This window comes from Poecilia formosa, unplaced genomic scaffold, assembly GCF_000485575.1.
Source record: "Poecilia formosa unplaced genomic scaffold, Poecilia_formosa-5.1.2 Scaffold199, whole genome shotgun sequence".
Taxonomy (NCBI): Eukaryota; Metazoa; Chordata; class Actinopteri; order Cyprinodontiformes; family Poeciliidae; genus Poecilia; species Poecilia formosa.
The window spans coordinates 585,016-611,735 of record NW_006800138.1 but is presented as its reverse complement, the minus strand read 5'-3'; the positions used below and the strand labels follow the sequence as shown (position 1 = coordinate 611,735).

General features: G+C 37.1%; 1 protein-coding gene across 5 annotated transcripts in view; it reads left to right on the top strand.

Annotated features, from left to right (window-relative positions):
- cfap46 (cilia and flagella associated protein 46) overlaps positions 1-15,568 on the top strand; it is a 50,896-nt gene extending 35,328 nt beyond the window's left edge. The window contains exons 41-60 of one of the 5 annotated variants that reach the window (XM_016679009.1): positions 722-919; positions 2,282-2,470; positions 2,595-2,702; positions 3,375-3,557; positions 3,704-3,877; positions 4,536-4,633; positions 4,719-4,795; positions 5,172-5,323; positions 5,565-5,671; positions 6,479-6,549; positions 6,791-6,952; positions 8,802-8,885; positions 9,313-9,375; positions 10,421-10,453; positions 11,458-11,551; positions 11,638-11,750; positions 13,320-13,398; positions 13,537-13,673; positions 14,509-14,607; positions 15,286-15,568. In XM_016679009.1, coding sequence (XP_016534495.1) covers positions 722-919; positions 2,282-2,470; positions 2,595-2,702; positions 3,375-3,557; positions 3,704-3,877; positions 4,536-4,633; positions 4,719-4,795; positions 5,172-5,323; positions 5,565-5,671; positions 6,479-6,549; positions 6,791-6,952; positions 8,802-8,885; positions 9,313-9,375; positions 10,421-10,453; positions 11,458-11,551; positions 11,638-11,750; positions 13,320-13,398; positions 13,537-13,673; positions 14,509-14,607; positions 15,286-15,398 — 2,334 coding nt within the window. In that variant the 3' untranslated portion in view covers positions 15,399-15,568. Of the gene's footprint in view, positions 1-721; positions 920-2,281; positions 2,471-2,594; positions 2,703-3,374; positions 3,558-3,703; positions 3,878-4,535; positions 4,634-4,718; positions 4,796-5,171; positions 5,324-5,564; positions 5,672-6,478; positions 6,550-6,790; positions 6,953-8,801; positions 8,886-9,312; positions 9,376-10,420; positions 10,454-11,457; positions 11,552-11,637; positions 11,751-13,319; positions 13,399-13,536; positions 13,674-14,508; positions 14,608-15,284 lie in introns of all 5 variants that reach the window. The other 4 variants (XM_016679007.1, XM_016679006.1, XM_016679008.1 and 1 more) reach the window with 4 other exon arrangements.
- The last annotated feature ends 11,152 nt before the right edge of the window (positions 15,569-26,720 follow it).

Genomic DNA, 26,720 nt, shown 5'->3' with positions numbered 1-26,720 from the left:
GAATCATGGAGCAAAATGATTGATTTATGAGTTCTCATAGCTGCTGCAAATCCTGGTTCAATTGATTTTTTGGTGAGATGTCGTGTGGAGGATTTTCTCCAGCCACAGTGGAAAGAAGCCATGTTTGTGCCCTTAGCTTTCAGCAGATGGAGCCAGAGCCCAGTTTTACACGTAATTGGCAACCAAGCTGCTGTGCAAATTCTGTTTCTTGTGCTTACTGATCCATCTTCAGAAAGCATGTGCCAAAGTCATTTATCATTCTGAGGAAGATTAAATTAGATTTAATTTACATATGTCCCCTCTTGGATGTTTTTTCACATTTATCACCATCTTGTCTAATCATATGTAGTGATTTTGCTTTAACTTCTTCACTTTTTGTCATGTGTTATCCCCAAACTTAAATCAATTTTATCAAGATTTTATGTGACAGACAAGAAACGAAGCTTTTAATAAACGTGTGGCAAGAAAAGTTATACTTGGTCTTCATTTTCTTTTCTCGTATAAAAATCTGAATTGTGTAGAATGCATTTGTGTTCATCCTTGCTGAAACAATGCTTTGAAGAGCCACCTTTTGATGTTATAACATCAAGATATTTGACATCATTGCTTTTATAGTAAGATTAAGTTATCTGCAGGTGGATATGATTTGAATATTGGTTATATTGTGTACATCTTCTCAGTTTAGATGTGAATTTAACATTAGTTCTCACACTCTCTCCAGAGTTGCAACCTGTCGCAGAAATCCATAAGAAAACTTTTGGACCTGCGAGTGTACATGACAGAGTTGTGCATGGAAATTCTGGAGGAGAACTGCGCTAATCAGACACAGGAAGTTTTTGCCTGTTTAAAGAAGACGACTATTGAAATCATCCTGGAAGACTTCACCAGGAACTCGCCAGAGCCAGGTTCCACAGAAATGGTAAGAGATTTAGAAGTTACACTCAGTAACAAATGCTAACAACTGTTAAAATGTAGAAGAAACCTATGATTTACAGTAATGCTTCAAGAAGTTTAGACTGCTTATGAACTCTTATGACAGTACTCTTAATAACAAAGTTACCAAACCAGTCAGTAAAATCCCTTGTCAAGTTTCTTTCAGATCATGGAAACACAAAACCAAATGTTAACATTTTCCAGCCTCAGAGATGCATGCACTGATCCAATCAGAAAGGCTCCATGAGGCTGTACTGCACATGGGCACAAACGCGTGTCTGTGATGGTAGTCAAGAACATCTGTGCTTAGTGAAGGTCAGAAGGACCGGAGCTGGTCAGCAGTCACAGATGTTGCTTTCTCAACAATCGGTCACATTGGAGAAAGACTGAAATTCAAAGGTCTGGATAATCTCTGATTTCTCAGACTTGTTTTCAAGAGCAGACAGAATAAATTTCAAAACAAGAGGAAGTTGCAGAACAGTGTCTTAATCTAAGCTATTTTAAATCGCTAACTTTAGCTCTTCTTACTGTGGTTTCATGTTACAAGAAAATGAAGCTACCCTTTGTTTCCACTGCCTGTAAAGTATACACCATCTTGGAAGTTTTCCCTTTTTATCATTAGTCATTACTAACTAATATTGTGGTAGTTAAAATGTATCCACAATAATGTGAGGCATGGATAAAATCAGACAGAAGGCCTTTAAACAACTTTAGGATGTTGCTGCTGAAGCTGGTTCTGAAACTAAATAAATCATTAAGTCCTTTGAGATAAACATGTTGTTCCTTGTTCTATATACGCTCCTGCTTGGCGCTCAGCTAAAAGGTCCCCATAAGGGTCAGTTTACACTTACAATAGTTCTAAAATAATAGTTAATAGTTAGCAAAATGCCTTTTCACATTTTGTTACATAATGACAAACTCCAAAGTTTTTCAGTCAAATTTTACTTGACAGCCCAACACAAAGTTGTATAAAAATGAAAACAGGACACCTGACCCTTAGTTCTGATTTTTATTCTTTCATTGACAAATCTGAGATTAAATTGTGTTAAACATTGCATTGTATATTTTTACATTTCACTTTTTTTATTAGAATTCAAACTCGGAGTGTGTCACCTTTTCTTGCAGGATGCCTGTGATTCTTTGCAAAGCAGCATTATTCCCTGATTAAAAACAGTGAAAAGGACTTTCTTCCAAACTATATTAACCTGTTGCTAGCACTTTGTTTCCAAACTGTTTAATTTTTTTCTGCCAGATTCTGAGCACCCGTAATGTCAGATCTAAGTACAGTAATTGGGTTAGTTATGATCCATCTCCACATTTAGTCTTAATTTGCTTGTGTGTTATCCAGGACTGGGAGTGCACAGAGAGAACCTTGGGGCAGATGATCCTCAGCCAGCTGTCTGCACTCAACTTCCAAACCTCAGACAACATGGAGATCCAAGCTCGCTGCCTGAATCTGCAGGGGAGGTACCTGAAAGTGCTGGCCATGCAGAGAGCGCCCATGTATGTGAAGGCTCTCTGGCACAAACATATGCAGGTAAGTGAATATTAAACATGTGCAGTCAGATTTTAGATTTTTCCTTTTCATTTTGGCTTTTGAAAGGAGATGGCATTCTTATCAAAATGAAAACTGGTGTTTTTTAAACATCTTTGTGCTGTAGGATGCTTTGCCGGACTCTGTTCCCACGGCAGAGGAGAATTCGGGGAAACGCAGTGATTCAAGCGGCAAAGAACCGGGCTCGACCTCTGACAGAGGTGTGGAGCAGCAGGTATGTGCCTCCTGTCAACTGACCCCTTCAGCTCTGACTTCTCTCTAATCTGGGATCTTCAAGCTCAAACCGTCTGATCTCACTAAGACTGAATAAAAAAGGATAATGTAGTTATTATCTGGGAACACTTTGAAGGATAAATTATAGCTCAAAGATTAACAACTACATCTTAAATGTGACCTGTTATACTTCCTTGATAATGTCTATGGGACATACAAAACATGCTCATTAAATGTTTTACACATTCTTAGATCATGAGATTTTAGTCTGGTCAGTTTTGCCTATTTTGAGCTCCTTTCAGAATGAGCTGTCTTGTCGGCCCACAACTTAATGTTTACACTTACACATGAAAATGGCTGCTAACAGATGTGCAATTGTACAACTGTACATCTTTGGCTCTGAGCCAGACCCAAAACCAAAAGAAGAGCTTCCTGCACAACTAATAAGAATGCAGAAAGAGGGCAGCACTGAGACGGTCTTAGGCCAAATGTTGCAGAATTACATGGACGTGTTGTAGAGCGACAGGCTACTAGAGTTTAATACAAAACTTTAAGAAAATAACAAACAACCAAATTACATTCGAGCGTCTCTATTTTTTATTGAGAATTGTTTTGGTGGCTGTGGTCGGTGATGTCATGTTTCGTTTGAAATTGTGGCGTTATTGTGATGTAGCAGTGGAAAGACGAAGCACAGGAACTGCTGGCTGAAGCAAGTAAAGTCCTGTCTGAGTCCACCAGGCTGTGTCTGCAACACAACCTACCCTCCGCCATCTTGGCCGAGGCCTCCTTTCATATATTGGACTGTATTGGGCAGTCTGACCCTACAGAGACCGGTCAATACCTCGCCCTTTTTCAGGTACTGCACTGCCGCAGGTTGACTGAGCATCACATAGTACATGTCTCTAATTGTTGGAATAATTATAAGATGCATATAGCCTGAATTAAATGCAAACAGCCGTTATGACGCATCATATTGTCATTGGTCTAACTCCTTTTTCCCAGAGCTGCTGCACTGTTGCCATGGTGGCTGAACTCCTGAGCTGTGCCTGCGCTGACACCTCTGTGTCCCAGCTCTCAGCTCTGCTCAGCCTCCACAGGAATCTGTTCGTCTCCCAGGAAAAGAGATCCAGCAGCATGCTGAAAAGATCGGAGGAACAGCTCCTCCACCTCTTCAAGGTACAGGGTCACTAAGCACCCCTCATGATTTATAGATGCTGTCACACGCAGTCCACTAAACTTTCTTCATGGGTGGCATAATGTTGGTGCTACTATGATGTTTGCTTCTAATCTGCAGTAGGGGGTTTTAAATCACATAAACCAACTGGCTGCAAATATATTTAATTATAAATTTCAGTCATGTCAACAAACTGGTTTCTGCAAAGATGCTGCAGACTTTAAAACACAACAGGATGCATGTTAGCTATTGACTAATGATAGTGAAATCCTTGCAGTATCACATTTTTAATGTCAATTTTATAGGAACGTATAAATATACTTTGCTGTTCTTTCGCTTTGCTTTTTTAAAATTTATAATAAAAGAGTCTTTCATTTCTAAAGAGTCTTTAGAAAATAAAAGGTCAAATGTTACACCACATAACTCAAGACAGTTATGTTATCGGGCACACTTTTTCACCAGCCATCTTTTGTCGATCAACTGTTCTTCGATTAAATCTTTTTCTCGCGTTATATTGAAAACGAAATTACTATGGTCTTAACTCTAAACTCTAAAACCTGAATTTAACTGAAAGTTGCAGGAACTTTGCCAAACATATACATCCACATAGAAACTAATTTTTCTTCTCATCTGAAATCCTGAAATTGCATTTTTATGCAGGCCTTCCATCATCTGTCCATTATTCCCAACCACCTGGACATCCTGTCCAACATCCTTCCCAACATGAACATCTTGTTGCTTCAGCACTCCAATGACGGGTAAATCTTTTGCTCTCAGTTGCTTTAAGTCAGTTTTTACCCAGTTAAACATTTCCATTTATACATGGGTTTTATTTTGTTTTAGCTCTGAACTCTATGGGGGCTTCTATGAGACAACCAAAGCTCCAGAACATCCAAAAGCAAAGACTTCACCTCAAACAGGTTTTCTAATTTCCATCCTTTAATTATTGCAAAAGAAGACAATCTCAAAGGAAGATGTGCCAAATTATTTTTCGTACGCTAAGAAAACAAAATCATGCTTTCCCTTTGACCTCTTCCCCACTGGATGTGACAGTGAGTAGCTTACACAATTTATTGATTGTTTTATGTGACCTAGCTGCTGTGTTGGAATTGAGAATGTGTTGTGGCTGGAGAGCAAAGAGAAGTTCATTAAGCAGAGAAGGCATTGAGGCAAAAACATCAGACACATGAAGAGAGAGAGAGAGAAATGCAGACGGAGCTCAGGGGGACCAATTACAAAGCCTGCATGTTTATGTGAGTGTGCATGTCTGACTGTTAGTCACTTGTGTTGTTGCAGGTCTGGTGCCACGCTCGCAGGTGGCAAAGGTTTCAGTCTGCCCGCAGGCACTGGGGGCACTTAGGGAGCAGACTCGGGTCTTTGGCCTAGAGAACAAACATTCAGTCCTGAAGGATGAATCCAGCCAGCTGGAGACGTCCGAGGTGCATCAGGTATCGCTGAGGCTTTTCTTTGGCCGTGTATTAAACAGATCAGCCCTTATATAAACAAGCTTACTCTGGTGTAATTCTTATCTCAAACATGTTTTTACCTAATGGGGAAACTTGGGACAGCTCATTTTTATTACCAAACTTCATGTAGCTGAATAGGATAGTAATCAGCAGTGACAAGCAATAAATTCTGAATAACAATAAAGAAAACTGCCTTCACTGTCTGTCTTGTTCTCACACACAGAACACGACGAGAGACAGAGAGTTGGAGCTTCACTTCGGAGAAATAGTAGAAAAAATGGAGGCCTATTTGAATCCTCTTCTGTCTCAGTTTGATTTCCCTTTCACCAGGTGACCTACAAAAATATTTATATACTTCTTGTCGTATCACAACTACAAACTTCAATGTTTCTCATTGAGTTTTTAATTTGAAAAACAAACATAAGGTGCTGTGTAATTGTGAATTTTAGGGAAATATAAGCATCCTTTTAAACATTTACAGTGAGTAAGAATCTGAAAAGTGTCAGGTGCATTTGTATTCACAAATTAGTTGTTGCTGTTGAAAACCATGTATTTTCCTTCCACTTGGCTTGTTGCGTAAAATCTCATTAAAATACACTGAAGTCTGTGGTTGAAACATTAGAAAATCTCATAAAGTTCAAGTGGGTTTACAAAAGACACTTGAAGTGCCAGTGGGAAGTTTTCAAACCCTTTAACCAGTTTAAGCATCATTGTTTTAAAAGATCTGATCAGAGGACTGTTTCTTTTGATAAATATCATTTGTGTCTTTTAGTGACACCCAGGTTTAAGGCAGAGACATGACTGATGAAAGGAATACATTACATTGTCTGTTATCTATGGCTTGTAAGATGGGGAGCCATATTTTTGGAAGACTGGCAGCATTTTCAACTTTTTGTAACAAATTCTTGAAATGCAACATGAAAATCTGCATTTTGAAATGACTGCTTTATGTGTATTATAAAATAACATCACACGTAAAATTCATCGAGCTTGAAGAAATTCAGAAAAGGTTCTGCTGGCACTTTTTAGCGTTCTAAAGAGTATTTTTCTGTTTCTGCTTATTGTGATCCCTATAAATGCTTTATTCTGCATTTCTGTCAGGAATATAAATATTTGTCTTCCTTATTCTTCCATCAGGTCCCAGACTATCACTCCACCCATCTCTGACAACGAGCATAAGCATGTAAAAGAAGAAAAATGTAGCTTAGGTAAAGTGTTTAGTGCCACTTGTATTTAGCCTCTTTCAAATACAACATCATGTGAAATAAGTTTCTCCTTAGACAATCTGAAAGGTGATATTGTTGCTATACATGTGCCAATATGTTAACATTGAATGTTGATGACTTCTAGGACTCTGCCAAAGTCACAACAGAGAGTTACTACTGTGTTACTATTTTATAAATACAATTTTTAAAGTCATAATACATATTTGAAATGTTTTTCTTGCAGTTGACAGTGGAGAACATTTGGTGGTCCTCGCTGACAGGAAGTTGCTCGAGTTGCCTCTGGAAGCGCTGCCTCTCCTTCAAAAGGAAGGCCTGGCTTCTGTGTCTCGAGACTTTTCTCTGCAGCTTTTCTTCAGTCGTCTCAGTAGAGAACAAATCCTGAAAGGTATGAAAGATACATAGAGAATAGATTTCAGTGCTGGTTTAAGATGCTGGCACAGTTTCAGAAGCTTGTGTCACTTCCAAGATGGCACTGCATTTAGCTCGACATGCCTTCCTTAACTCTGACCAGGTTCCTGGTCATGTGTTCCTCTCTCACATGTTTGCTGCTTGGCCTGTGGGAAATTGTAAACAGGAGATCTTTTGGCTTTTTTTTTTTTTTTTTTTTGCTTAATCAGTAAAATCGTCATTTGAAAACTGCATTTTTTAATTATTTAGGCATTTTTTTGTTTGATTTTGAAGTCTGTTTGATAATCTTAACCATAACAAGAAAAGAAAAACCTTAATAAATATGTAAATGAGACATAGTACTTTTGCATCGTGGTATTTCCTGTTAAGCAATAAATATAAACTGTATTATTTTGTAAGAAACTCTCTCCTTAGACCCAGAGAGACTGTTTTCACTTTACTTTTAGACATAGAACAGTTCCAGTGAATAAACTAATCGGATTCAGAGTTTCAGACTGTGTAGTCAGAAATCAGCATTTGAATGTACTACCAAAAAGTTGATAACTTGTTTCAGTAACTGGGAGCTCGGTATAAAAACATTTTGGACTTTAAAATACCCATTACTACCAGTAAGAACTCCTGTGACAAACTAAGCTGAAGTGTTTCACCGTCGGCTGAATAATTACTGATCTCGAATCTTAGTGAGAAGTTCATCTTGACATGTGCAAAGTATGCTCTGAACACATTTACATGACTGTGTGTGAGAGAATGCAACAAATTATGCAACATTGCAGCATCATCAATCATGCATTTCAGTCTTATCTGATGCAATCTCTGCGAAACATTTTCATATGTTTTGGCTTATTTGGACACCAATTATAGTTTTAAGGGTTATTATTCATTCTGTGTATGTTTTCAGTATTGGTAACACACTGCATAAATGAACAATTATAACTGAAGCTACTTGTTATCTCTGTTTGTAGACAGGTTGTTTGTTGACAGGTTGTAAAGACTAATGAAGTGATTTTTTATTAAATTTAAGCGAAATATTTTTTCCCAGTTTGTTTTTAAACTTTTATTCTAGACATATTTCTGTAAACCCACTTCCCAAATATGAAATAGCTTTACATAATGCTTTAGGTCCTTTAGGCAACACGTTAATTGATGTAGAATACGAAGCAGGTGGAATACAAGCTCCCATCCTGCAGATATCTGCACCACTGGAAAGTTTGGATCTTAAAATGCTAACAGTGAAGGTGTATGTGTGTGTGACTTAACAGTTCCTCATGCTTTAGAAAAATTACAAGCTTTATCCATCATCCTGTGTTTGTGTATTTATCAATCACTATCTAAATGCGACATAAATGACAAAGTTGTCATTGTTATTTAGTTTTTTTTTGTTTGTTTTTTTTCCCACAAAGTTAGATAGATGGCACAATCTAAAATCTATTTTCTTTTAGGAATTTATAAAACTAAATACACAAGATTAGTTTATATCTTTATGTATAATGTATTCTCTATACTGTTGCATCCACAAGTGAAAAATAATCATACTTTATTAAACAAGAAAAATTTTCAATTGCATTTCTTAATGTATCTATTTAAACAATTTAGACAGTTTTAATTAAATTAAATATAAAGAGTGAAGTGAAGAATCTGTTTTAAGTTTCAGAGGAAGATGGAGGCAGCCTCCTGCAGACTACCTTTACCAACACTCCTAAATAAATGCCACTGACTTTGCAAATACATTCTAAGGAAGATGTTTTCCGTCTTTAATCTGTCCAAAAGCTGTGTAAACTAGCCTGCAGACAAGTGTGTGTATTAACTCTGCTTCCTGTTTGTTGTAGTTGAAAGTGACAGCAAAAAGGAGACCAAGACCAAAGGTGGCAAGGGAGCTCAGAAGAAGGGAGTTAAAGGCAAAGCCATCAAAGTGAGTTTGCTAAATTAATCCAGGCTTGCCAGATACAGACAGTAATATAACTTTTCCCTGCTGTCAGCGTTGCCACTTATTTAACTTCCTTACGCCTGCCTTTTAAGTTCAGCTTTTCAATCAATTACATAATGTGTTTTCATAAAGATCTTGTTTGGAGCCTCAAAGAATGTTTCCGAATGATGTCATGCACTAGTTTTATGTTTTGTTTTGTTTTTTCATTTCCGCTGTTTTTCCCTTTGAGTTCTTTAACTCTAACCTTTAGTGTGGTAGTACTTGCATATTGCCTCATGTTATACTGACAGATGTTATAGATGTTTGTGCATATGTGCAATGCATCAGTCGATGCCTTGTTTTGAAATTCAGTGTGTGTTGTGCCACCTGTATGTGTTTTTGTGCTGTATGTGTTAATAGCTTGTTGTTTACACAGACACCTGTCAATCCTGTGTTGCCTTCCTACACATTCACAATGGACACAACAAACTTGAAATGTATCCTTTCTGATGAAGCTGAACTTTTACAAAACATTACATGTGACTTTATATTTAGAAATGTTTCTAAGGTAAGGACATTTCTATATTGATTTTTACATTTTTAGGAAAAATTAATTTAGCATGAATGAAGAACAGAGACATCTTCTACTGTCTTTCATGTTATATGTGTTTGCACACGTTTGATGAACCAGGCATCCAGTAAATTATAAGTTGAAAAAATAAGTTGTTTCCTTGTTTTTTCTTTTAATATCAAGAAAAATGTAAACAATTCCCTCTTTTATATACACTTAAAACCAAATTCATCTATTTGTCTGGTGGATTTAGGTTTAATGTGGTCTTTCAGCTTTGCCAAGATGTTTCTTCTTTCTGGATTTACTATAAATATTTTTGAAGTAGCCCAGCCAGATTTCCAACTTGATCAAAAATTATTTGGACGGAGCCAAAGATTGGGCTCATGGTGAGGTTTCACATTTTACGCTAATCAAGTAAATATGTCATCAAAATACCAGAAACATCTAAGAAGCTGTTCATAAATCAAAAGAACTGTCCTACTGTTGTAGTGCCAACAAATATTTCATCTACACTTATATAGTTGTATGTACAGTTTACCCCTAAATTATTGGTATGTCTCATATGTTTAGAGTAAAATCATTTTTCTTCAACCAAACTATTTGTTCAAAAGATGATAAAAACAGTTGAAGGAATATCAATTTATCAATATCTTTTTTTTATTTCATGTCAAAACTAATCCATTCTCCTCTCAATAATCAGTGGAAAAATCATTCTTGGCATCCCAGCAATCAAACTTTTTTATAATTGAGTGTTTCCAAGAGTATTTTTATTTTCGGTGATGAGATCCATCTCTTTGAGGTTGGAATGCCTCAAGCTTGTGCCATAACTGCCTCTCTGTAAACATATTCATACATTTATTAAGCATACACTGCTTAATAAATGTCTCTCACCCCCCAAAACTAGTTCAGTAGTAAGTATGAAGTGTTTAAATGAAGTTTGTCATATTTTTACCTTAAAATACCTTTTAAAGATATTGTTGACCCTTACAAGGAAGGCCAGGGTGGTAAGAAATCTAATTTACACTGTGTAATAATTATATATTATTATAATTATAATAATAATAACACTATGACAAGACTAAGGGTGTATGTCTGAATGTATGCTCTGTAAAAGAATGTGTTTTCTTTCGGAGGCATCATCTTCCAGCATGTTAGAGAGTAATCGCTGTAAAAAAAATCTACTAATGATACTGCTATTTATGATAAAGACAGAATAACTACAGAATTAACATTTTAAGATGTCTTCATAGTGATTAGCATTAGAAAATGTTGACTCCTACTTTAAAGCTGAGATTTACTAAAGTTAGCCAGCGTTTCAGGATCTGGCATTTTCCATCACAGAAGCTGAATGTTCAAAAAGATAAAAGAGCAACTTTAATGAGCTCTGTGTTTCTGTTATCTGCTGAAGTTTCACTGTCTGAAAGCCGCAGTCTGACATGACTCCACAGAAAACTGATTTCTGTTAACTTTGTGTTTCCTCTGACTTCATTTCTAATCTCTGATCATACAATTTGGAAACTTTGATTTGTTTCAGTCACTAAAAGCAATCAAACCAAAAAGTCTTGCTGTTCGTGTCACCTGTATGGGTGGGTATGTTTGTGTGTACTGATCAGAAAAAGATGTTTTCAGTTTCCAACCAACCTTTCACCGATCTGGGTCATTCAAGCTGAAAATCATCCTGATTTGCCAATTTCTCTTTCTGTCTCCAGTAGTGAGCATCATTAGATAAAAGTAACTTAATTCCTTAGTTTTTCATCTTGATGTTGAGAGGCCAGATGAGACCAGCTTGACTTGTTTTCATGATCTGGTTCTGGTGGGTAATGGTCACCCAGGTTTGCAACTTCAGGATCAGATTCATATTTGCTGCACTCAACTTGTTCAAAATGTTATTTTCATTAAGCAAACATTGGAAGCATGAACATTTAAACAGTATTGTGTGGTTTGCAGATTAGAGATACAAGGTACTGTATCTAAACTTTGTTTTTTTTTTTGTTTTTTTTTAACACAGAAAGGGCCAAACTGACTTCAACAATGAAGGAGGTTTTAGAACACCACAAGCATCATCTCCCTCATCTGTGGAAGAACTTCTTCAGCAGACCCAGGTTTGAAACCTTTTACTGAGATTATCTGTAACATATAAAGTAGAACGACACTTGCTCTCCACTAACAAATGTTTACATATGTTAAGTATTTTCGAGATGGAGCAGGTCCTGTCCAAGTGCAGTGCCTTCATCTACATGGGGATGGATCCACTGCTGGTGAGCATTCCACCTGCCAAAGTCGCAGCCTTCAATCTAACAGGTATTGGACCCAGAACATTTCAGTTCATAATTTTTCCTCTGTGTTTATGACAATAGAAATGTATTGCAAATGTGGGAGATCAGTGATTAAATATCTTGACTTGAGGTGCTCTGTATGAACCAAAAGCATAAACAAAAATAATGCAAACAACAAGGATGAGTTTAGCTGAACTATGTATGTATTAGATTTAATGAAATAACTCGTGTTTAGTAATAGAATAACTGAATGCTAAAGAATGAACTAATTAAATCTAAAGTAAATCTGCAAGCTCTCCACTTCGTAAGAAAACTTAATTCAGACATGACAATCTTACATTGACGTAGTGCATAAAGCATGCAAACATGAATATCCCTAGAATGTGCAAAGTCCAGCCATTGTATTTCTCAAATTTTAAATATGCTTGTTAGTGGTGTGAGGAAGTGAAGACCTCTTATTGTTTACCGTTTTAAGCAGAAGGTCAAACTGATGTGGTTTTAAGACATGAGGTTTTTCCTTTACATTGTCAAGTTTGCTCTGCTAAAAAATAACTGGAGAATACAGATTTATCATCTGCAAAGAACGACTTGTGCCCTTGTTGCTGCTGCATGTAATTAGTTATTTTAAGGATTTCTAATATTTTTAACCTTAATTTCTCAAGATGAAACATTCCCAACACTTGGTACAGCAACATGCTTTAAGCAAATAAGAACAGAAAGCAAGACTAATTTCTGTTGAATTTATATGACAGTTTGATAAATCTGTCCTTTTAGCAAGCACATCATTTAAACATCTGTGGTTTAGATTTTATGTTAATATACATAAACTTCTATTTTTTATGAAGAAGTGTTCAAATCTGTTTTTCATTTAGTTTTACTTCCTGAAGCAGACGTGGTTCTTGGTTCTTCAGATTTTTAATCCCTTTAACAACTGTTGACGGTGTTCATTAAAAAATTAAAAAACATCCTCGAAACTTTCACCTTGTTTTATTGAGCTTAATAACACCATGGAAATGTTTTTAAAAAAAACATTTAAAATTGAGATGGTTCACTGTGAAAATCAAAATTTCTCTCTGTCCCAAAGCTTCAAACAAGATTTCAAAATAAAGATTTACCTGTTAGAACCTGATAGCTATCAAAAAGCCTCAAAAAATGATCACAGCATCAAATAAAGATAGTCTACAAATATTTCTAATTTTCCAGAGTGATTGGCATAGTGTCAGGCCTGACTGGCTTGTTGCCGCAGGCCGGACACATGGGCCACCCAGCAGTCTGGCGTTAGTGCTGCTAACTATAGTGTGACCGTCAACATGGACTGAATTGCAGCTGTTTCTCAACAGCATACACTGTCAATATTATCTGTCTGGCAATTAGGACATGGCACAGTTAGATTATTTTTAGCCATCTGTAAATGAAATTGGTTTTATCTCAATTTCCTTAACGCTCAAAAAGCCTCAAAGGATCAGGTTTTTGTACACTATGCAGTGAAAACGTATTAGTTCACTCTAAGATTTAGGGTGATGGAGGATTTGTGATGTTTTTGTTTCTTTTTATTGAAAATAGTTTTTCTGATAATGGCGTTTGCTGTCCTCAGAGTGTCGCATGGCTCTGCTCTTTGACCGGATTCAGAGCAAAGTGAAAGTCCTCCCATCAAACAATGAAAGTCAAAAGAGGTATTTAATATTCCCAACCAATTTTTATTTTTTTCATTTAGTCTGCCCTCATCTTCATTAGTGGCTTTGTTTTTGTGTTGGCGATATTATCATTGTGTTTTTTTTATGTGGTTAAAAACTTGCCTTTGTCTCCTATAGTGCTGAACTGCTGACCTTGGAGAATCCCCTGGAGACCGCCCTGTTGTTGAGTTTGACTGGTGTTGGCTGCATTGTCCTCAACCAGTGGCACAACACTCTTAAACAGAAAGCACAAGATCTTACTGCTGTGCTGGACAGTACGTGTTAAATTTGTGCTTTATTTCCTCATGTTTCTGTTGCCGCTGTGCACACACCCAGGAGCTTCTCTTTGGAGGATATCAGTGTTAGGTTGCAGCCAATCAATGTTGTCATTGCATATTTATTGGGACTCCTGGTTAAAATGAGTAAAAACCTTAAAGTTGCACTATCTAACTTCTATAATGTTGTGACAATATGGTGTGAGGTAGGTAGTCTGAGAAAAAATGTAACCCCTATGCCTTCTCCCAGTGCTATCTAGAAACAACCAATCACAGCCAGGAGGTGTGTCTTAGCGCTGTCAATTACACCTTCATATAGCGCTGCTCATTTTCCTCCCACTCCCCCTTTGTTAGCATTGCCACCGATGATGGATAAACGGTTTTCCTGTGACAATTAATTGTTTCTCCGCTATTAGCAGCGAATACATGAGATTGATTGACAGCGCTGAGATGCTCCAGCTAGCTCTGGTTGGTTGTTCTTGGTAGGAACGATTCAGGAGTGATGCATTTCTTCAGATGGCGATAGCAGCTCAGGGTAAAGGTGAAGGAGTTAGACAGATTATCTGTCTCATAACGACATGGTGAGAGTTTTAACAAATATGTAAAAAACATTTTTTATATATATAAAAGTTACAAACTGTATGTTTTAATAAATTCAGATTGTACTCCATTGGTGAATTCTCCCTCTGAAAACCCGATCTTTAGTTTTAAGACAGAAGCGAAAGAGAAAAATACATTTTATGACATCTTTTTCACGGTTTTTGGGTTCTGACTTTCACATAATTTTGTTATCTCCCTCCAGAGTTTTTCCATAGTTTGTCATTGTTTGTTGCAGATATGCTGAGGGTCAAAGAGACCTCTGGCCATGCAATCCATGCTTTGAAGGGACGGGAGCATACCAATATGTCACATCACAAGGTCACAGAAACACATGGTACTGTGCACTCCACTCTCAACCTCAGTCAGCCTCACACTGTCATGTCTGTTAGTTCATTATATGTTTGTGCATCACACCAAGTATAAAAGGTCTACAGACCTCTGCTAAATCCTGCCAAAAAAACAACCTTGATTAATCATTTCAAAATTCTTTGTGCCTTTAATTTGAAAAACCAAAAATCTTTGAAGAAAAATAAAAATGCATACCTTCAAATCAACAAAATAATGCCTTTATAAAATAAATTTTAAGTTTTAAGTAAGGCCTATCTGGTATTTAGAACTAAAATTGACAGAAAATCTGTAAGATCTCCTGTAGACGGTGGGAGATTTTCTCACAGTGTAAAAAATAAAAACATTTGTAGAGAAGAGTATGCAAATTTAAGGTGTTGGATGCTGAAAACGTCTTAACAGTTACTGAAAGATGGAATTGCATCCAAATGTAGTTCAGCCAGGTATCCATCAAGCATGCGCACACACCGTTTCACATATTTTCCCTGATCAGTTGTGTGGGATAAATGTTTTTTACAGCTGGAAAAAGTTTGAATCCTTTCTGACAGTTTTATTTAATCTCTTCTACAGACCTTTTTTTATTTCTACTGTATATATGACTTTGCTCCAGAAAAGTACTTTACATAATCATTCCAGTACCAGACATTTTTTTTTTTTTTTTTTGCAGATCAAGATCTCAGCGCTGACTCAAAGGACAACACAGTTCAACACTCTTCAGCTCTCACCCCAGCAGCCTACAATTGCATTCTCTATGGCCTTCCCAACTACATTGTCCCATAATATACTGTAACGTCTCAATGTTTCCTCCACATTTCACAGTTCAAAATGATTGCAAGCATAAATACCTGAGAGATTTTCTTTTATTGCTTTATATGATGCAGTAAAGCTCCTGTTATATGAAGGGTTTAAAAGTTTCATTAAAGATGATCCTGGAATCTTTGCTCATGTTCTCCACTTTGCAGTTTTATTACTCAGTTCTTTTATTGCTCATATGACGCACAGCAGATGTAAAATACAATATCTAACTTTCCTCAGCTCAGAGAAATAAACTTACAGCTCTTTAAAACTCACTGTAGATGAATTTTCTTGTAATATCAAAATTTTACACCTGAACTACAAGCTCCAACTTTGTGATAGGTCTCAGTAAGTCTCATTATATTGTAAAATAAAAAACGCACGTTTTGCTCAGAATGCCGATTGGCTCTGCTCTTTGACCGGATTCAGAACAAAGTTAAATGTGTTAAGTATTTTACTGTTCACTATATACAGAAGTAGTTCACACTTTTGTCATATGTAAGCAGTTTTCTGCACAAATCTATTCAAACAAGCAAGGGCATAAGTGACATTAACTCTTTTTGGAAAATCTTGAATTTAGCAATGCTTTTTGAGGTTTTTTTACATGCTGGATTTAAACTTAATGTGAACTGAAACAGCATTCTCCAACCATCAACACTGGTGGATTATGCTGATTGTTTCCCTGTGTGTTCATTTTTTTAGTTTTGTTTAGTGTTTCATGTGGTTACCTTGGCGGTCACATGTCCTGTCATGCTTACAATTATTATATTTTAATGTTTTGTAATCTTGATTACAGATCAAACTGTTCAGACTGCATTTGTAATCTGGATTACTTTGAACCAGTTTATTATCATCTCACTAATGCAGACTGAATCTAGCGTTGTGTTTTTGTTTTGTTTTTTTTTGTTTTTTTTTTTGTTGTTGTTGTGTTTTTTCACTTTCATCTGTAATTGCAAAGTCAAAAACACGGAGTAAAACTGAAAAACTGCCCGATTCCAAAAGGGTCCAAGTCAGTCAGTGCAAAATTATTGATCATTTTAAAGCAAATCTTGTAATTTTGGCCATGGGATTGTTAAATCACTACAGTTTTCCTCTGCAATTAAACCTTGAACTTATTACCCATGAATTAGACTTTGATCCAGTTCACGTTAAGGATGAACTGGTACAACACTGAAGGTAAACAAGACGGATGTGACTGGTTGTGTTGCTGTCTTATTTCTAGTGGGGCATTATTAGAATTAACCGAAGACGGAAAAACAATAATGATATATTAAATTGTCACCAAAACTGGATTTTTTTGTAGTCAGTTTGTCACCTGACAGCCACGTAGAGCTCCCATTAATTGGGAAATGCTTAAGCGATCATTTAATGAAAACAAGGCTTCAAATACACATAGTTGTATTCACACATTAATTTCAATAATTTCATCTTAAAATGCAAATGTTAAAGAGCTAAATCCCTTTGCGAAAAATACGCTCTCAAAGTAAAAAATGAATGCCAGGATTTTTACATGTTAGCGTTTTAATGAAAACACACTGAGCTCAAATTAAGCTAAAACTAAAATAGAAAGAACTGTAAGATGACTGCCACATTGTTTCTCTCCTCATGCAAATATCCGAGTGTTTAACCGACTTAGTGCAGAGGTCACACTGGGAGTAAATACACAGCTGAAACATAATCATGTTTATGTTGCTGCCTGGATTTAATTGCATGGAAAATTGTTCCTTTTATACACGAGTAGGAAAAGCTGAAACCAGAAACCAGTTTGGATTGTAGAAGAGTACATGTACTGAAGTATAGAACTGTATGCCCTTTACTATTAAATAAAAAAAAAATGTTTTTGTGTGCTTGACCAAATACGCCTCCCCAAAGTGACACCAGTGTTTCCTTTGATCGAGCTTCCCACTGGGAGGAGACTGTGGGCTGTCTTTTATCAGGACTGGGTTTCAGATGAGCTTCAGAACCCTGTGGAGAATAAGCAACAAACCAACACAAAGAGCATTGTAAACCTTTACCCTAAGAACATAAACGTACACCTTCAACCAACATCCACTTCCTCAAGCATATCAGTGATCAAATCCCAGAAGACCGGCTTCTGACATTTGGACTCCCAGTGAAAGCTCCATATGTGTAGGAACTAGAATTGGAAATTTAATTTTAAATAACTCCAGGTGGTACTGTCTGCTCTGTCATTTAACAAAGTTAATCTTGTACATCAATTTAATGATATTTATTTAGTCTAAAATTTACTGTAGGACAATTTTATGAAGTAATTTTGACTTGCGGATCAGAGAGAGAGAGGTGGAACTACGATGTAATCGTCTTTAAAAAAGATGTGGTTCCCATGGAAACATGAATCTGACGTTTTGAAGTTTATCCTCTCTGGGATCTGGTTTCAAAAGTTTCCTTGTCTTCCAAGATGCCAAATCCATGTGGGAACTCATCCACAACAAAAACCCTAAAATCGTCTCCATTTGAACGAGACCTTTAAGGTTTTTCATAGCATTTTTTTATGTTGTATGCGGCCATTGACCATGTGGTCAGTTACAGACTGGGCTCCCCATAGAGCTCTGTAGATGTCTAGGTAGGGTTCCGGTTTGATGGGTCTCCAGACTGCTGTTCTTGTACAAAATTTCTACTGATTTTCTGCTTTTCCCTCAACAGATATTCTCCTTTTGAACTCCCATTAGTGTCAGTGTTTTCCTCCTGGGGGGTCGTTTCACATGTCCCCAGGTTTCATATTATATATATAATATCATCATCCTTAGGGAGATATGATGCCTTGTGCTTAATTAATTTGTTAAACATGGAAATGAATAAAACTGAGCACAAAGAAAAATTGTTAAATTATGATAAAAGGCCTTTAAACATATTAAAACAATCTATGAACATTCTGACCTGATTCCTTAATGCCATTTTTCTATCAGCTAATCAGTTTTTCTGTATGTAAAAATTACTTTCAACATGTCCTATTTTACTTATGCAGTTGTTGTATTGAGCAGAATAAAAAAAATAATACTTTTGAAAGGAAAAGAGGAAATGTACAGCTTCAGTTTGAAGACTGTCATCACTGCAGAGGAGAAATGTATCAATTTATTCCTGTATGGCTTAGAGTATAAATGTTGATTACCATGTAACATTTACAAAATAATTGTTTCAGCTTGCTGTGTTTAGACAGCTTATTTGTCAGAGTGCAGTCGGAGAGTTTAGCTGGATAAAGACTTTTCTTATTCCCATTTTTGCAAACTGGATACAAACAGCCAGCCTGTACATGCAACAGCTCCAAGAGAACATTTTTATATTCACCTCTGAAGTGCTTAAGCATTATAAATATTAACACATGCAATATCAGCTAGAGGATGTTCTCCTGCCTGTTGGTTGACCTTTACATGCACCGTATGCATGCAACTAGGTCAGAGAGAGAGTGCTGTTCACTCTGCAGCACATCGGAGACGGGGACGAAAAAAGCTGGATGAGACATGAGGATAAATAATATCAGAGTCCTCTAGGTTTGTTCTGGGTCAAGTTCAGCAAACCAGACCTGTCATTGAGTCTTGCTGAGGCATCAACTGAGTGGTAAAGTCTCCCAGGTGGCTGTTTTTGTCAGTGAAGTCAGAATAAAAAGATCATTGTTTTCTATCCTTATTTTTTGGCTTCCAGAATTCAATTTTCTGTCTCTCTTATTCCTGGTGGTGCTGCTGGAGAACTTATTGTGTTTATTATGACAGTTTCAGCAAAGCAGTTTGTTGTGGTATGATTAGTAGTTTTATTTATTTTTTATACAATACCTTGACACCTCTGAACTTGTCCTCTTGAAGCTCTGATGTGTTTAGACATGTCAGAGCTTCACATGTGGCTTCAGCCGCTGAATCTTCAACTTGCACTCAAAGTGAATCTGGATTATTCCTACAACTAGTGACAGGTTTTTCACAAAAAATCTCACTAGTTGCTAACAAATATGGAGTCAAGACAAATGTAGCTAAAAAATATACATTTAAAGTGTACATCTGACAGCACTGCAAGGGCAGTCTTTTTATTTTGTAATATAAAAACCGGCCAAGGGAGGAAAATCCTTAAATCACTTGTGTTTGGGATACCACTGAGCATCAGAGAGGAAGCCTAGGCTTCTGAGAAGAACTGCCAGCAATTTTAGACGGCAGTTCAGGAGTGATCTTAGGTTTAAGAAGTAACAAATAAGGTAGTTTAATCCTTTTATGATCAGTAATAATTCATTAGTCCATCATTATGGTCATTCCTGACCAAACCAACAGAAGATTACAACTCAAGAATGACTAACTAGCCTACACAAATAATGTGTTTTCAGTTATTTCAAAGCATAAAAAACACCAAATCAATTTTGCACAAATATATTTGCATTATCTGTGTCCCTTGTGCATAGCAGTGGAGACGATAAGGCAGGTTATTATCCTGGTTCAGAACCACAGACTCAAGTTCTTCTCCCACTCATCGGCAGATGAAGTAATTAGTATGTATATCATCACTTTTAAGAAGAAAAAGTTAATGTTCCCACAGGGTTTAATCATATTTGGTCTGCAGCACACAATGAAAAATTTGTGGATGTGGCGCTTTGATTGGTCACCGCAGAGGAGTTCTGAGCTCAAAGCTGGTTTCTCATATCTATAGCAGTTCTCTCTGTGGTTTTAGAGTGAGCCAAGTTTCTGGCTTTTTTTCACTTTCACACCTCTGTTCCCCATAGATGTAATTATATTATCTGTCCTAAAAAATACAATTAGCTCATGTAATCATATTCCAGCAGCAGGGTTTGCAGTTTGGTCGTTGAACATCCACGTTTTCATCGATTTTTCTCGTTAAATATGGTGTGAGATGCTGCGCACAGCAGATCTGCTCTGGTACAGCATACCAATCCAACATCTTCACGTTTCAGATTACCTTACAAAGCCATTACCACACAGAAGGAACAATCAGAATCTGCATGTAAAGACAAGCGGAGACACAAGACTTGGCAGCAGTAGCCTCTGAGGCATTAGCTTTCATCTCTCATTGCTACTTTATTTTGATTCTGAGAACTAAATTTAACTTTAAATCTGAATAGTATGGAAGTGGATTAGAGAAACTAAAATAATTCAGACTTTTTTTTCTCAGAATTCTGACTTTTTTGTCTTCCCTACGATTCAGCTCTAGTTGCATAAAGTTAGTTAGGCCTCACTAGAAAACAAGGCAGATAAATTCAAATAATCAGTTAAAGACAAATGGTGGAAATTTCTCAAATGTCCAGTTAATTGCATCAAGTTCTTGACTTGGAGCATTTCTTTATGAAATCAACATCGTCCACATGCTCATCACAGCACTGGCACTCTGAAACATTTGGATGAATTTTCTGTGTAACAAAAATGAAAAAATTATATTATGCATAAATCAAAACAAACATTCATGTTGTCGTCTTGTTTCCCATGTGGGCCTGATTTGTTCTCCTTCCACCTGAAACAATTCAAGACATGTCAGGTTTTATTCTGTGACCCTGGATTTGACTTGACTGCTGTTTTTCCCTCCAGTCATTCTTTATATTCTACTGAGGCTCCACTGAATGTATAGGAGCAGCAGTTGATGCAGCAGAGACATCAGCGTCAAGAATACACATTTCCTGCTCCTTTCTATACAGATGAGTTGGTTTATGTTCCCTTCTAAAATATAATATTAATTTTATAGGTGTAATATCAGCAATTTATACTTTTCAGAGGACATTTTTAGGCGGCTAATTTGTCTCCTGCAATCCCATTAGGCACCATTCTTCATCTGACTGCATCCATCAGTAGTCGGCACATAATTCATCTTTTTTTCCTCAGTGTTTGACAAATTATTATTCTGATCAAGAATGCTGAGCTAATGAGAGTCTTCTGGTCTGTCATTAGTAAAGGAAAATAGCTCCTTAGTGGAGGAGATGATGTTAATTTGCTGGACGTTAAGTTGAGTTTCTGTGCAAAATGAGATGATTGCTTTCTCATCCTGCTAACTGTTCCCCATTGGCTGCTGTGGTCTCTTGTGTTTTCCTTTGCCTTGCATCTATTTGATCTCTTAATTGCTGAGATGAGCCTGTATATCCTAATGGTTTCTCAGATATTTCTGATAATGCTGTATAGCTACTCTGCTGTTTTTCAAATATGCAGAAGGGAAACTGGAAAACTTGAAAAAGCACAAATTTTAGCCTGAGCAACGTTTTAAATTCTCACTCTTTCCATTCTAAGGCAAGAAAGTGTTATGGTGTATCCATGCATCCTACCTCACATCCCTGTAAACATTTAGGACCACTTTGCTCAGCTGTAATTGCTGATATCTGGTTTCAAATTTTTACCTAGAAGTTTCTCGAAACGTAGCTGACCGGGAAGTCTAACAGTTTAGTTCCAAATTCGAGTCAGTTCTCTCCACTTTTTAGAAAAACTGTCAGGGAACAGCATCAACGATATAGTTGCAGCCGTTCTATTTACGGTAGTAATGTCATGATATAGTGTGGTCAGCAGGTAAAAACGTAGTGTGGTTTTGAGTATTTAATGAACAAAATCAGAGTTTAACTTACAAAAATGAACATCCAAGGGAGCTAAAAACAATCCAAGGCAAATCCAAAACTGAGACACTTAGGAGCATGAGGGAAGTGACGAGACGAACTGGAGAGTTGTGACTGAGATAAAGGAGCTTAAATACTGAGAGGTATAGTAAATGAACAGTGGACCAGCTAGATGAGATAACTACAGTGTGAGTGGAGCTGAGGGGCAGGAAGAAGGTGACACAGGAGAAGATATACTGGAGAATATGAAGGGAGGAAACAGCAAGGAGCTGAAAATACTTCTGAAACTGAAGAAACACTAAGACTACAGAAAACCTGACAAACTAGAAGAGAAAAAGACATGCGGGAAAACAAACAAACCTAAACAGAAAGAAGGCTGATCTAACATTAAGAACCAATTAACGTAGAGCTAGAGTAACTAGAAGGACTAAACAAAGAAATAACCTAACTAGAATTGCTGAAGAAAGATGGATATAGATTCAGACAAAAAGACTAACTAGACCTAACGTGAGGAAATAAGAAAACTAGAAACACTACGGGGTGAGCTAGAGAGATTTACAAAGAGATAACTTCAACCACTAAAGAAAGCTGGACATAGACTCAGACATGTAAGAGTAACAGAACCTAGGGGAACTAAAAAAGAAATCTAACTAGAGACACCATGAAGGACTGAAGATAAGGAAAACAATGACAAGACCATTCTGAGCACAACATATAACCTCAAATAGTAAAACTAAAATGACCATGAAGGGCTAACCCGAAGTAAACTAAAACATCACGATAAATAAGATGAAAAAGCAAAACCAAACCCAACAACCCAGAGTCCTGACATGTTATTACAGAGACAGGAGGATCTCATCACGGCATGTTGAAAACGATTCCCCTCAGCAGTCCTACATGATGGGCCGGGCCACTCACTGATTATCCAGCCTCATGCCAGTCACTGCTGCAGAGAAACGACCCGTAATCGTGTTTGACACCAACTGACCCCACCAGCGATGAGATGAACTAGTGGCAGCCCTCGGGGGCTTTAGACTCCAGGTGCTTCCATCCTCCCCCCAATAACTTCTTCGCCTGTCTCACCTCATCATCGACCATCTAGCTGTCTCTTTGCTTCCACCTCTGCAAGAGTCTCAGAGTTTTGGGGAAACTGGAGAACAGTGACAAAGCGGCTGTAAGCCTGTGATTCTTAAACTATATTTCCCTGAAGCTGCTCTGCTGCTGGACAGTTACAGAACATGCAGTCTGATGGTGCTGTGTCAGCACACAAGGAAAGTTTAGAGAAAAAGTTAGGAAAGCATCTAAAAGTCCTTGAACTTTTAAATGAGTCAGTTCATCTGTCACCAACTGCAGACCAGTTTTCTTCTAACTCTGTTTTAACAAGCTTACTGTTTGTAGAGGAGTGTATGTACAGTAGCGGTCACATTTATTGACACTCCCAATAAACGTTGGGTTCCCACATTTCAAGGAAAAAAGAAAATCAGGTTTCACACCTGAACAGGTGTTACTATTCAGGCTATGGAAGCACCAGCAGGGGTTCAACATAACTAAAATCATTAAGATTATTATTATTATTATTATTATGATCCATACTTAGCATTTGAACTGATCCATTACCAGTGAACATTACAGGGGACCTATGACGCAAAATGTATATGTGCACATTTTTATACTTCCATTTGGGCAATGAGTTAATATTAATATGTTAATGTCTTTTTATAAGTAAGCTAGTGGGACTAGTATTTTTTTATCAATACTAAGGAATTTACTTTAAACAAGCTGGTATATCTTACTAATATGTTTGTTTGGTCCTGTTTCTAGTTACTAGAAACTAGAACAGACAGTTTTTGTGTTTTTGCAGTGTAATGACAGTATAATCTACTATGAGGCTCTTTACCTCTTGGTGCGCTCAGTATATTGTGCCCTCAGAGAAGTAACCTTGTATGCTAAGCCCTTTATGTATAGGTTTGTGAGTCTGACTGTTGCATCTGCTGCTGGGGGCTCAGCTGTGCCCTGAATAACAAATATGCATCATCCACCATGTGTTTGTGATGATCCTGTTTGCTTCACTGTTGCCGTTGGGCTGAAGCATATACAACCTCTTGAACAGTGTTTACACCAAACAACCAGGCATGAAGAAGGTTGGAGAAAAAAAACAAAAAAGATTATTTCACACACTTTGCTAGCTAATAATGCATAGAGATAGTTCAAGAAGTGACATAAAATAAATGTCCATCATCCCTTTCATCAAACTGCTGTATTGTTGTGTAGCAAAAGCCATTTGGCTCACTGCCTGCCTAAATCCTAAGCATTAGAGTCCGACTCAGTCAAGGAATGTCATCTAAAAACCAGCACACCTGAGCAAGCTTGCTGCTGAGTTTATGTGCAAACCTGTTTCAAAAAAGCAGAATGTACACCATGATTCAAAGTGACAAGATGTCCAGATTCTATGTTGGACTTTAACAGGGAAGAGAAACCAGCAGACTGAATCAGAGTAAGATAAAACAGAGTAAGACTGCCTTAAAAATTGCAAATAGACCTTCAGGTTTTCACATTTTGTCATTTTATAACAGAAAACTTAAATGTCTTTTTACTTTGTTCCTTTATGTTAAAGAAAACAACAATATAGTGTATAATTTTGAAGTGGAATGAATTAACAGATGGTTTTAAATTCATTTAATACAATTATGGGAAGTATGTTGTGCATTTCTCTGCAGCTGTAAGCCTTTTGATGTGTGTCTTTAGTCTTTGGGACTTTAATGTTTTAGATGTTTACTTGTCACAAACCTCTTTTTTTCCAGGAAAATCAGTGCTCAGTGAAAAACTGCAGATTTTTGCCATGGTGGGACTAAAACATGACCTTAAGTTTGGCCTCCACTGTCTGATGTTTACTGCTTGCTCTCCTGACGAAGTAAGATAAATAACTGGGATAAATAGATATTTAACTATTTACATTGCTTTAAATAGTTAATTGATTTGTTCTGGTCAGTGTTTGGATAGGTTCAGAGTCCCCTGATGACATCGTAATGTAGAACTGTGTATCATCTGCATAGTTATGGTTGCTAAACTTATTGCTTGAGCTAGAGGGGGTAGATATTGAATAAGAGGGGTCCCAGTACCCCACATGCAACAAATATTTCCAACCTGGATTTCCAGTCACTTCAGTATGTCATGGTCAGCAATTTAAATGCTGCACTGAGGTCCAACAGAACCAGCACCGTGGTTCTTCCACAGTCTGTATTTATATGGATTTATGTGCTGGGTGTCACAAGTAATGACTCATTTCAAAGTACTGCTTTGAGCCCGGAAACTGGACTGAAAGACGTCCAGACCCACAGACTAGACTTTCCCATTTCGAATGACACAGCGAATAGTAGTCAGCAGTACAAGGCCGAACTGCCCTGCAGCACCATGATAGCTGGGGCAGCAATATGGATTTATGGATGGAATGTTGAGATCTTTAGAAAACAGAGGGCAGCCATGGAAAAACATTAAGCAGAGCGCTATTGATAAAACGTTCAAAGGAAAATCACATCAGGTTTACGGAGGATTTGAGGGGATCACGTGTAACCCTTGGTGTCAAAAAGTTCATGGTTTTCCATTATGGTTCAAAGAAGCTGTCTTTCATGCAATCATGCTGGTTTTTCTGAAAATATCCCCCAGGGCATTAAATATTTTAAAATCCATTGTTTTTGGTTACACACTGGATATCAATAATGTTGACAGAAGTGGCTGTTTCAGCAGTGGGAGAATCTTCACTGTCTGTAATCATGGATCAAATCTTTGAACTGTTTTTGGTGCTTCACAGAAAAAAATACATCTGCAATAAAAAATGTGAAAACACAGGACTTTTATTTGCTTTTAAACTTTTAAAGAAAGTAATTGAAAACCAGGTTTACCAGCGTTGGTACTGAGACATAAGATAATCCTTTGTTATTGTTAGCGCCAAACAAGCTAAACTCGACATTTAAATACAAAAATATCACTAGATGTGCAAAAATAGAGCATTATTGTGAAAGTTTTAGTTAATTACCCAGTGACTGCAGTGCCAAGGAAGTAAATATAGTCACATTGGCAAAGGGGAATTTAACTGGACCAGAACTAATGTCATTTGGATTTAGAGAACACACCCGGTCTACATTGTTCAGTGAACTTTTCTTTATCTTCCACATGCGTGACATTAATTCAAGAAAAGGCTGTATGAGAAAAATTACATTCACTGTAATCTGATTAAACATGGCAGCAACCATTATGCTATCTGTCGCAAGTTTTTTTTATTTTTTATAAACAATCATGTCCTTTAAAATTATATTTCTGCTGAAGTATTTTATCATACTGTAAGCTGTTATAGCCTGCAGGATGTACTCTGTCTGATAATACGCTCAGGACATTCAGGAATGATGAAATAAATCAGGAAATATACAAACCTACTGCACAGTGGTTCACTTTCTTTCCTTAGAGCATCCAAGGTCGTCTCCATTAAAGTAAAACACGTGGACCCTGTTATTTATTTGACATGCAAACAAATGTGATTTTCCAGGCAATAGGTCTTTTATTGCAGCTTTGACAAAGTTTCCTTGTCAATAGCTTCGCTTCTGCCTAACATTTCTGTCATACTTTACCAAATGTTCTCCCTTTTACGGCATTCACTTTCATGAAATCAATGATATTTCCAGAAGAATGCAAGAATGGAGGCACATCTGCTTCTTTCAAGGGAATAAGTGTGTGTGTGTGTGTGTGTGTGTGTGTGTGTGTGTGTGTGTGTG